At 49.4% G+C, this 12684-nt stretch overlaps 2 protein-coding genes across 2 annotated transcripts; one reads left to right on the plus strand and one right to left on the minus strand.

Moving 5' to 3' along the window:
* Positions 1 to 8382: 8382 nt before the first annotated feature.
* Positions 8383 to 10361, plus strand: MFIFM68171_02561 (uncharacterized protein; the record flags this gene model as incomplete). Its single annotated transcript, XM_071057983.1, has 4 exons — positions 8383 to 8911; positions 9009 to 9131; positions 9217 to 9466; positions 9569 to 10361. The coding sequence occupies 4 exons, from the start codon at positions 8383 to 8385 to the stop codon at positions 10359 to 10361; spliced, it is 1695 nt and encodes a 564-aa protein (XP_070914084.1).
* A 1219-nt stretch (positions 10362 to 11580) lies between these two features.
* Positions 11581 to 12249, minus strand: MFIFM68171_02562 (Oxidoreductase andH (Fragment); the record flags this gene model as incomplete). Its single annotated transcript, XM_071057984.1, has 2 exons — positions 11581 to 11828; positions 11898 to 12249. The coding sequence occupies 2 exons, from the start codon at positions 12247 to 12249 to the stop codon at positions 11581 to 11583; spliced, it is 600 nt and encodes a 199-aa protein (XP_070914085.1).
* Positions 12250 to 12684: the final 435 nt, after the last annotated feature.

Raw genomic sequence — 12684 nt, forward strand, 5'->3', positions numbered from 1 at the left:
ATAGTGACTGAGACTGACCTCGATATTGTAGCCGCGGTTCCGGCTAGGGCGGGACGACTATTGCAGGCGGAGTTGGCTGTATAGCGCGACTATAGAGCAATATGCCATATAAGCTTACTGTCGAGATGTCAGCGATTTGCGTACGAAGATAAGCGAGATAAATGTATTTACAGAAGACGGCTTGGTAGCACCGGAAATACCGAATTGGCGGCAATAAGCGGTCTCGGCGGCGTCGAAAGCCCCGACCAGATCTTTGGCGGCGGTGGCGATCTTCTTACGGCTGCAGCGAGACAGTGCAGAAACTTGAGGGCGATTACCCTCCTCGTCGAGCTCGCCTTCGGTGTCCTCTACGCGATAATCGACGATAGTACAAGCCGCGTCGATAAGGATTATAAGGTCGACGGAGTCACCAACTATTCTAGCAGCGGCCTACAATCGTTAGCAAATCCCCCGCCAATCTGCCGAAAATGTATATAATTTACCGGTATATACAACTCTTTCTTTATATTATAATAGGAGTAATGCGAGGAGGTCGACTATTCGAAAGAATAGTCAATCGTAAGGACCTCGCCGGAGCGAAGGTTGGTATTTTTAAGCGCCGAGCGAATGCATTTTATATATAGCGTGACCTCGGCGGCGGAGGTAGCGAAAGCATCTATCGCGATAGAAAAGTAGCTGAAGCGATAACGAGAAGAGAGAGAGAGAGAGAGAGGAAGAGAGAGAGAGAGGGAGAGAGAGGCGAGGACAGGCAGCGAGCTACGTGCAGGAGCAGAGCAAAAAGCAAGCGAAATAACGTATAGAAGAGAGCCTGAAGAAAAAAAGTTTTAGAAAAGGTAGGAGAGGAGAGGGGTATTTATACCCGAGGAGAAACGGCTAATATATGTCTGCAAATTTGTAACTGTATATAAGCCTTGCGATTGAGTAGTCGTATAATCTTCATGCGTTTTGAAATTGCGAGGATAATGCGTGAGTTCGGATGGAAATCCGGACGATTCGGCCGTGATTCGGATCTCAGGCCCGAACCGGGAAAGTAGGACCTCGGAACTGCAAATCCCACTACGGCCCGACAACCGGCCGAACTTTTCCCGAAAACCTCCTGACTATAAGACAACTTACTCCTTACCCCAAACCATCGTTTCTCCTTTCCTACTATACAGCTCGTTGGAGCGGATAGACTATAAGGTCCACCGGTTCGACACTTATCTATTTGTACGGCTACGAACAGCATTCGACGTACACCTGATATCCACCCGATGTCATCCCAAGTCTTACCCCCTAAGTTCAGACGATCCTCAGTAGTAAGGAACCTAAGGACAGGTTCCATAGAGGGGAGGATAATTTGTAACGAGAGTCTCTAGACGAAGGTCAGGAGGACCCGCCGAATGATACTGGATAATGTTACGATATAGGATAGATAAGAACCCTGTGAGGGAACTCTCTCACGCGGGGCACTTCTGATCCGCAAGGATCAGTCTCTGTATAATTGATAGGAGGCTGTTTACCAAGATATCGCCCGCTGGTCCAGGTCTTTTCGGTATTAAGATATCGTGATCCATCTCCCTCAACGTGTTCCCAGAACAACCCCTTTACAGATTTCCCGCTATATCGAGGGCGATATATAAGAGAAGAGGATACCCAGCGCAATTAAAAGAATTAAAAAACTTACTGAGCTGAAAAAACAGTTAGAATAAAATTAGGCTGAAGCTATAGTAGTCTAGAAACGATATTATAACGAGAAGCATATAAAAAAGGAATTCAAGAATAGAAGTTTGGTATTGTTATTAACCCGGAATTTGAGATTCAAGTTACCGAGGAAATTGGTACCTAAGTTCATCGGTCCATTTCGTGTTCTAAACCGAGTCGGATCGCTAGCTTATCGTCTAGTACTCCCGAATAAATATAATCGTTTATATAATGTATTTCCTATATCAATATTGGAACCGTGGTATAGCCGAAAAGGAGATGATTCGTCTATAATACCGATACCAGACCTTGAGGACGACAGAGAATAGGAAGTTAAAGAGATTCGAGATAAGAGAAAATTCTAGGGTAAAACCTTCTTTTTAGTTAAATAGGCAGGCTAGCCCTCGGAGTACAATCAGTAGATATCAAAGGAGGATATAACAAATACACCCAAACTGGTATCACAATTCCGAAAAGCACATAAAAACCAGCGAAAGCGTAGGCGATAAGATATTAATTAATATCTACCTATATAAAGCTATATCCCGGGGTATACCAGACGCTAACCCTAACCGAAATACCCTAGAAAAACCCCCGAAAACAATATAAACTTCAGAAAATTAAGGTCAGTACCAGCTCTAAGTCAGAAGCTACCTCTACCTAAACCTACTAGGCCTCTGTATCCTCTATATTAGCAACGATCTCCTCTTTAACCTTCTTAAGAAAACGGTACTTAGTACCCGACCAACCTACAAAACCAATATCGCTAAACGATAGACGAACGATAGACCGTACCTCCTAGGTACGTACCTCAGACTTATACTATAAAAAGTCAGCGATAACTCAGTAGAAATATAGTAATTAAGACTAATATCGGTATTACAGCCGCGGTTCCGGCTAGAGCAGGACGACTACTGTAGGCAGAGTTAACTATATAGCGCGACTATAGAACAATATATTATATAAGCTTGCTATCAAGATATTAGCGATTTATATATAAAAACAAGCGAGACAATATATTTATAGAAGACGGCTTAGTAGTACTGGAAATACCGAATTAGTGGCGATAAGCGGTCTCGGCGGCGTCGAAAGCCCCGACCAGATCTTTAGCGGCGGTAACGATCTTCTTACGGCTATAGCGAGACAATATAGAAACTTAAAGGCGATTACCCTCCTTATCGAGCTCGCCCTCGGCGTCCTCTATATAATAATCGACGATAGCGTAAGCCACGTCGATAAGGATTATAAGGTCGACAGAGTCACCAACTATTCCGGCAGCAGCCTACAATCGTTAGCAAATCCCCCGCCAATCCGCCGAAAATATATATAACTTACCGGTACATACAACTCTTTCTTTACATTACAATAGGAGTAATATAAGGAGGTCGACTGCTCGAAAGAACAGTTAATCGTAAGGACCTCGCTAGAGCAAGGGTTGGTATTTTTAAACGCCGAGCGAATGCATTTCATATATAGCGTAACCTCGGCAGCGGAGGCAGCGAAAGCGTCTATCGCAACGGAAAAGTAGCCGAAGCGATAACGAGAAGAGAGAGAGAGAGAGGAAGAGAGAGAGAGAGGGAGAGAGAGGCGAGGACGGGCAGCGAGCCATACGCAGGAGCAGAGCGAAAAGCGAGCGAAACAACGTATAGAAGAGAGCCTGAAGAAGAAAAGTTTTAGAAAAGGTAGGAGAAGAGAGGGGTATTTATACCCGAGGAGAAACGGCCAATACACATCTGCAAATTTGCAACTATACACAAGCCTTACGATTAAGCAGTTGCACAATCTTCACGCGTTTTGAAGTTACGAGGACAACGTATAAATTCGGATGGAAATCCGGACGATTCGGCCGTAATTCGGATCTCAGGCCCGAACCGGGAAAGTAGGACCTCGGAGCCGCGAATCCCACTACAGCCCGACAACCGGCCGAACTTTTCCCGAAAACCTCCCGACTATAAGACGACTCACTCCTTACCCCAAACCATCGTTTCTCCTTTCCTACCACACAGCTCGTTGGAGCGGATGGACTGTGAGGTCCACCGGTTTGACACTTATCTATTTACGCGGCTACGAACAGCACTCGACGTACACCTAATATCCACCCGATATCATCCCAAGTCTTACCCTCTAAGTTCAGACGATCCTCAGCAGTAAGGAACCTGAGGACAGGTTCTACAGAGGGGAGGATAATTTGTAACGAGAGTCCCTAGACGAAGGTCAGGAGGACCCGCCGAATGATGCTGGATGATGTCACGATACAGGATAGATAAGAACCCCGTGAGGGAACTCTCTCACACAGGGCACTTCTGATCCGCAAGGATCAGTCTCTGTGTAGTCAATGACAATAGGAGGCTGTTCGTGAAGCTATCGCCCACTGATCGAACCCTTTTCGGTACTGAGAGATTGTAGTCCATCTCCCTCAACGTGTTCCCAGAACAACCCCCTTTACAACACCATACAACCCCCGCGAAGCCGAATCGCAGTCAACGCTCATTAAGACTCGTATTTCCAACCATCAGAATAGCTCCCCAACCTCGATATTAGCTGCTGTAGACCAGCTTACTAAAAGTATAATAGCTGTAATACACCAGGTAGCCCTTCTTCAGACAGAGAACTCCGCACTCCGCAAGGCCAACGAGGTATTAAGTAAATGTCGGAGAGCTAAAAGAACACGCATACAGCTTAGAGGATCACTTGCAGTAAAAGATATAAAGGATCTAGTAGGTTAGGAGGCCGTAGTTGGGGAGGTGGTACAAGAAAAGGAGCAAGATAGTGGTAGTATACGGGAGGGTCGTACGAAGGTTCGGTGCTGTGGTATGTACGGCAAGCCTGGCTATAACGCGCGCACTTGCCAGGAGGTTGCAGAAGCATCTAATTCAACTGTTTCTAATATGATTATCGTGGGTTCCTAGTATTATTGTATTGGAATTGATGGTAGTAGTAGGCAAGGTAGTGGAGGGTGGGTCACTCGCTGCTATGGATCACTCGCTGATAATGTACATTATATACAATAAAGCTATTTAGTAGGATAATAGAATAGTATATAAATAAGCAGGATATAGTAATAGCTTTTACTATAGAGGTTAAGATCTTAACTCTCTCGTAGGCCCTAAAGGAGTTGCTTTATATAAGCCGTCTATTGAAAGATTTACGTATTTCCTTCGATAACGAGCGTATTACAATAGAATATAACAATATATAGACAATACGACTAGTAAGTGCAGAATATATGGCATTTAAGATGAGCTTAAAACACATTGATATCTATAACTACTGGTTACGATAAGAGGTTCAGCAAGGTGCGATTAATATTAAATATACAAAGAGTGTTGAGATAATTGCAGATGGCCTTATAAAGGTACTGAGCAAGGAGAACTATAATCAATTCGTAGCCCAGATGAGCTTCGTGGATATAGAAGATAGACTAGTAGAGCGTAGGGAAGTAAAGGATTAGTAGTAGAAGTGCCTAGGTATAGTAGAAGCAGTAGCAAAGGATTATAATAGAGATATCTTGATAGATTACGATTGATCTGACGGCCTATAATAGATTTAAACGATTTGAGTGTTTCTAGGCGATTTGAGCTAGTTTCGCCCTAGGGGCTTAACTGGGGAGGTGTGTTGGAAATGAGGACTGTCGTTGCAAATGAGGGATCCACCTTGTATAGCTGGGGGCACCTACCGACAGGTATCGGTTCATGTGACGGGTACGTCTAGGGGCCATCTTCCTGGGCTCCCCACTTCCTAAGCGATATCTGCAGTGTAACACGACAATAGGGGCGACTGCCCAGCCCATTGATGCGGACCCTCTAAATGTGTGTGGATCTGTGCCCAACGAGCCTAATTGATCAAGTGGGTGCTATAGACTGTAGTTCTAACACATCTTGGGTTTGAGCTGCAATAGGAATTGGGCCGTATGCAAGTGCATATAGAAATGGCAAGTTATTGTAGAAGGATAGCATGCCGGGAAATTGACTTATAGGGCGGAGTCGGCTATGGCCGAGGTTGGGCAGTAGTGCTGAAGGGAGGGAATGGAAGAGTGAGCAAGGCAGCATGAATGCAGTTAGATACAAGAGCTGTTGGTGGTCCCTATATATACTAGCGAAAGCAGAGGACCAACTGCACGGCATGGCCGAGCCAGTGCACATTACAACACAAATTAACTAGCAAATAACGGGACCGTAGATAGGGGAGGCGACGCACGGGATGCAAGACAGCCCATGCACGAAAAACGGACCAATCAGGAAGTGCTCTGTAAGGACGTGCAGGAAACTCGTAAACAGCACAACGGAGTACGAGGATGTTCTGGAATCTCAGAGGGGAGCACACGATAGCGATGAGGATATAATCTCTCGTTAGGAAGAATCTTGTCTCAGGTAAGTTATTAACTTGTTCAGTAAGCGAGTCTTTCACCACCCAACTACCTCCTAAGGGACCCATCGCATTATGCTTCGTTGTGCACTCATTGCTACATCATATACCTCATACGAGCTTCATGCCCGGTTGCTAAAGTTGGCCCGTAATTTCAGACCCTTAGTGTGACATCGGGAGTAATGCCTTGGGCCAACTTCTCCCCAATCCCGGATAAATGCCATGCACACGGCCAACATGCGAGGCAGGGCGTTCTGATGTATATGTTGTTGGTTCAGAGTTGCAATATCGAAGAATTAACGTCCAACAACCTCGGTGGGCTTGATTCTGGGGTTGGAGGATGGCTCTGATAGGTTGAATAACCACGGATATTCGGCACCAGCTCCGATGAAGATACCCGGGAGCTGCCCCAACGGTTGGAGGTCCTTCTGCACTTCCCGTCCAGTTCAGGAAAGACCGATGATCACGAACAATCCTGGCTCCAAAGGTACCACATAGGTTACGGCCAAGTTCACAGCAAGAGCTGTTATCAAAGGGCAGTAAGGTCGCGGAGTTCGTCGCAAACACGCCAGCCTTAGGTGCCTAGGTATTATCCGTTTGAAATAGGCAGCATCATAATCTCCAAGCATCTTTGCAACTCATTGAACCGGTTAGTTTTAACGGCAATAGAGTGATTGCACCGTCGCTTTGCGCCTCAACTTATGCGATGTCGTGAGTACCTTTGCTGTATGAGCGGGTACTGGCGATTGAGCTGGCAATAGCAAGAAACAGGCAAGAAGTTTTACATCGGTATCGCTAGGGGCACTTTGAATCTGCATGTTATGACTTGGTGGGTCAATAACGACGGAACGGTCGGGTGTTATATTCTTCCTCAGTGCCTAGTCCCCCATCGCAGCTTGGACAAGATGAACTGTCAGGCATGTCTGGCTTGGCAAGAAGATATTGTCACACTTCCTCACGCCTTGTGTGCCACTTCAAAGAGGTGCCCATCGATGAATTGGCAGCCGCAGTCCGCGTGCTGTAGCAGCTTGTTCTTTGGCACGAAAATCTCATCATGCAGCTGCCCTGCGCAGGCTAGCTGTGACTTGTTCTGCAGGTTGATCTCACGTTCTGCGACCTCCATCTGGGCCACGATGGTCTGTGTTTTAGCGCGGTACCGAGTGGCTGCTGCATTGTTGTGCGCCCGTGTCAACGCTTTTCCGCCGTTTTCAGGGACGTGGTTCGCATTTCGGGGGCAGTCTGCGACAGACTCACCCAGATCTGACCAACTTCGGCTAACCGTAGTAGAGTTCGAACAGATGCTGATGACTATAGGACACCTGCTGTGATGTGAACCCTGTCATTGCCACATCAACCGTTCAACCGCCGACGTTGTAAAATGGTCCGTCATCAAGAATGACCCTCTAGAGAGTACATGGCTGTTATGTCCGTCTTCATAGTAGAAGAAGACAGGCCGAGGCGATGCTCCCTTTGCGTCGGCGGAGCCTCTGTCTAACCGCCGCACCAAATGTAAAGCTTCTTCAAGACGGCCCTGACTCTCCGAAGGAAAGGCGAGATTATTCATGCTGGTCAGTGTCGAGGGATGCTTCTCTCCCAGTGCCCTCTTGAGCGTTCCCACCACTGAAATCCCAGTAACTCAACCTCATTCCGTTGGCTTTTGATTCCGGTATGTCGACGCCGGGTTGGCCCTGCTTTTCAGCGTGTGGGAAGGCTCAGATCCCAGCACCCTCGAACTCGATTCCGTCACTTGCGTATTCAGAGGCAGCCTCCTTCCATTGGACTTAGTTACAGTAGGTCGACGAGAGGTTCATACCGGTCAGGACGTAAAACCAGCGTTTGAATAGACGCATGTCACATCCACGTCACCCAACCTTGTAGACGGCCAGGTACCGGAGTTGAGCTTTTCATGCCACTTGGTATCTTATGTAGCTGTTTGCGTACATGTAGTTCTGCATGCCTTAGAACAACCTGACGGCCATCCTTGGCCCTGGCGGCCCCGGCACCGAAGGCCAAAAGTAGTATGACAAACCAGGTAAGTTAACCGATCCAAGCCCCTCCCGATCTCATTGGGCACTTCTTTCCGGTCGGCCTTGAGACGCGTGTGGTGGTGGCTTTGACCCAAGAAACGGAATTCTGGTCAATAGTACCATTGGTCCTTTCATCCCTCACGTCCGGACTCAGCCCCACGGCGCCGGGCGGATGACGACGATCCCCCGCAGGGCATACAGGGTGGATGTGACATAAAGAACCATGGCCCGGCAAAATTATCAGCCAATATTTCGCATTCCTTCAACGAGCTATTCAGTTTTCTGGGGGTTTAATCGTGTTTCCGAAATGGGGCTGTTTTTGCGCAACATCTTCCTTCTCTGGACCCTCGCTGGGCTCTGTCATGGACAAAACTGCCCCATACTCGGGCCGGCTTACCCAGCTGTCACCAACCCCGCCTCCTCTCCGGCGCTGAACGTGGCCAAAGACGCCTTCGACGAGGCGCTCGCCCAAGCCCTTTCCAGTGGACAGTTTGACAACAGCACAACGTCGTTTGCCATCCAAGTGTTTAGCCCTCAGGTCGACGAGCCGATCTACGAATATTACCACACGACGGCGCCTAACGCAAACGGCTCCCTAAGTGGAAGCCCGGTTGGACCCGGGACCCTGTATCGAATTGGTAGCATCGCCAAACTGGTGTCGGTGTACGCGATACTATCCAAGCTGTCGGACAGGTACTGGAACGAGCCGGTCACCAACTATGTGCCCGAGCTCGCAGCTGCCGGTCGCCAACCAGGCAACGCTGTCGACGACGTTCAATGGTCCGAGGTCACTCTCGGAGCTCTAGCGAGCCAAATGGGCGGCATCGGAAGAGATTGTAAGTGCGACCCGGATTCTTCTCTTTATTGGGCTTAGGTTGTCAAGGCAAGGAAAGAAGTGAATGGAGGTCACGCAACAGCTAAATGTTATGTTAGATGCCTTCGGAGATCTCTCGGCCATCCTTCCCTCCGGAGTTCCCGGACTTCCCAATTTGAACGAGACGGAGATTGTTCAGTGCGGCACAGCCACCGGCGGCCTCAGAGCATGCACAAGAGCGGGTGAGTTGAGAAGAATTAACCAACCATCTCGTAACTAGTAGTCCTAGCTACTTTAACGTACTGACGGCGGCGTTGCTACACATAGAGTCAATGGCAATGATCCTGGAAAGGTGGCCAGTTTTGCCAGCCTACCACTCCCCGATCTACTCGAATATGGCCTTTCAAGTCCTGGCATATGCCGTTGAGAATATCACCGGACAGGATTTCGCCACTCTTGTTGAGGACGAGTTATTGAAGCCCCTAGGACTAACACGGACGTTCCTATCAACTCCACTGAACGACAGTGATGCAATTGTTGTAGACGGCTGGACCGAGGATCTGGGAGATGAGGGACCGTAAGTGAATTTAAATGACGTTCAGTTGACCGTACCATGCCCACCTTTTTGTTTTTACCTCTTTTTATTTTTTGTTTTTGTGGGCTGATGGAGATTCATTAGGGCTGGAGCGTATATCCAGTCCGTGGCCGACCTCAGCCGGATGGGCCGGTCCATCCTCAATTCCTCGCTTCTTTCTACGCAGGCGACACGGAAGTGGTTGAAACCAGTTTCACACACATCCAGTCCTTTCGTGTCGGTCGGCCGACCGTGGGAGATCTTGCGACTGAGGCTGCCCATCGCACCGTCGTCTAACACTACGCGGCTTGTCGATGTGTACTCGAAGAATGGCGGCATCGGCCAGTATCTCAGCCTGCTAGGGCTCTCCCCTGACCACAACATAGGAATAGCGCTTCTCGCAGCAGGGCCTTCAGTCGGACCGGTATATAACACTTTACAAGCCCTCCTCACGACCACATGGCTCGTGGCGGGTGAACATGCTGCCAGGGAACAGGCGCGAGTCAACTTCGCCGGCAATTATACACTTCCCGATAACTCATCTGCCGAAATCACTATTCTTCCAAACGAGCCTGGCCTCTTTCTCGCCAGCCTTGTGAGCAACGGGACCAACATGTTCGCGTCCGTGGGAGGTACAGTCGGTGCGGAGCTGGCGGCCGAGATCGGAGCGTGGTTATATCCGACGACCCTGACCGGCGGCAACAGGATCGCCTTTCGAGCAGTATACGGCGCCGTAGGGCAGCCAGCTGATCAACTGTGCGGGTCATGGAGTGCGATCGACGGCCTCCGCTACGGAGGTTATCCAGCGGACCTGTTTGTTTTTGAGGTTGACGAGGATGGACGCGCAACAGCGGTGGAGGTCCCCGTCTTGAAGAAAACCTTACGTAGGACGGATTGAATCTTGTCTTTTTTCTCAGTCGAACGAGCCTCACTACTTTAACGCGCGTCGTAGTTCATTGGACAGTGAGAAACTAGACCTGAGATTAGAATATGGATAGTACATCGCCACCCGCTCTCATAAATATCTAAGTAGTCGTTATGCAGTACTACTCCAAGTAGGCTACAGACTGCAGAGCAATACGCCTAAGCGTGTCCGTCGGGTCGTGAGAAACCGACCCATGAGGCCTTACCGAACAGTAGGTGCTGCTCTACCCCACATGGTACGTGCACATGGTCCGTGCGCGAAAGAGCGGCATGTCCACCCAGCTCCATAGGCCTCCACCGTTGCACTCCTCGTGCAACCACGAATATACCATCGTATCCCATACCAGAAACCCTCACAATTATGATTCAACCGCGGCACGCCAAAGATCAAACACCCTCGCAATCAGTCGTCGGTTGCAGGGTCCGGTCCTAATTAATCAAGTAGTATTATCGAGAGAGACAGACAGCTTCTTGATCGATTACGTCTTGTACTCTATTCACCACAGAAGAAAGGTGCACAGCAGTGCGGGCACGTTGAAGTCTCCCATTGTGGCTGCTGTATTGGGCTGTGGAATCAAGCGGAACGCTGAACGCTTCGGGAGGGAGAGTCTTTGTTTGCCCTAATATAAACCCTCGGCGTCCACTAATTAAGGTACCCTAACCCAAATCCTAGCCTTGCTGCAATCAGCTCTACTCTACGAGTTCAAAAAAATAGTCGCATTTCATAACCACGTCCGGCGTGTATCGAAATCGAACCCGCGTTTCTCGGCTTAAGGAGCAACGTAGCTAGTCAAGGCCACAAACGTCACGCTGCCTACGGTGATTGATTACGTCGTATCTGGAACCGGAAAGTTTAAAGTCTCCGCAGGGATTCTCAGACTTCCTTATTACCTAGGTAGGTTGCGGGAGGTCACTGTGCGAGATTGAAATTACACAGCAGCAGCCCCGGTAATTCGAACGAATTCCTCCTCCACCTGCGACCACACCCTCTGCGCTGTACCGTCCTCCCTCAACCTCCTCAGAAGCTGCTCTACCTTCAGCGGCGCACTCTCCGCATCGTTAGAGATCGAATACACACCACTGCCGCACTTCCCGTCCACCCCTCGCGCTACCTCGACACCCTTCGGCAACGGAACACCGGCGACGCCATTTTCGCCTCCCTCCGGAAACCTTGCGCTCGTCGCGAAGAACACTTAGCGTTCTCCAGCGAGCGCGAGTGTCATCATTGAGCTGAAGTGGCCGCGGCCGCGCCGGGAAAGCATGTGGAGATGGCGACCCTGAAAGTCATCCGTGTACACAATGCCTTCTTTGGTGCCTGCAAGGACGGTCACGACACGGCGTAGACCGCTTGCGTTTCGCAGTAGAGGCAAGAGGTTGACAATGAAGCGAAGGCGGGCGTAGTATGACACAGCTACGGGATAGTGGAGGCCTTCTTCGGTATCTGCGACAGATCGGTTAATTCCGTGCTCTTCATCCACCAAGCCGCCGCGCTTTCTTGCTTGACACTCACCCTTCCCGGTGACCATTGTCCCCGTGCTCAGGAACAGAAGGTTGACGGCCGCTTCCTCTCGCTTGATCTGGCGGCAAACATCGTCTACGGAACGGAGCAAGCTGACATCGAGGCTGATGTAGATGTACTCTCCTTCGGGATTCAGTTTCTGCAGCTCGGCGCGGATCCGGTTGCCGGACCCCTTAGATCTCCCGAGAAAGTAAATTCTGGGCTTGACTACATTCTTGGCGAACTGCTTCAGCGATGTCTCCCCGATACCACTGGTCGCGCCGGCGAAAACGGCCACGAGACTAGGCCGGAGAGCTGCCATTATCTTGGAATTGGAAGAGCGGATCTGTTCTAGAGCAACCATTGTAGACGGTGTGTGCGGATGGAAGATTGCGACTTTGGTGCGAGAAAGAAGCGCTGTGGGGTTGACCTCTAGAGACTGTGAAGGTGATGTTTGAGCCCGCAGGAGAAGCACAACGGTTGATCGCGTCCCTTGATGAGGAAGAGAGATCAGAGGGCATAGCCCGATCCCGCGGGCACATTTATAAGAAATGTCGGTTAGTTGGATTATGCTGTTAGCGCAGTGGGGCGGAGGCTTGACTGGAGAATCCGAACCTTGACTGTTGCTCCGAATCCCGGGCCCTCAAATTCCGTAAAGCGCTCCAATTGGCCACGAGTTTATGCGGACGGACAACCGGAGTCCCCAATACCGCAGCACTGTTACAGACCATAGAAGCTCTATATCTTTACCAAGGAATAGCCAGTAACCAAAACTACAATTGCCGGTCATACCCACATT

The sequence above is a fragment of the Madurella fahalii genome, assembly GCF_045866475.1.
Source record: "Madurella fahalii IFM 68171 DNA, scaffold_1, whole genome shotgun sequence".
Taxonomy (NCBI): domain Eukaryota; kingdom Fungi; phylum Ascomycota; class Sordariomycetes; order Sordariales; genus Madurella; species Madurella fahalii.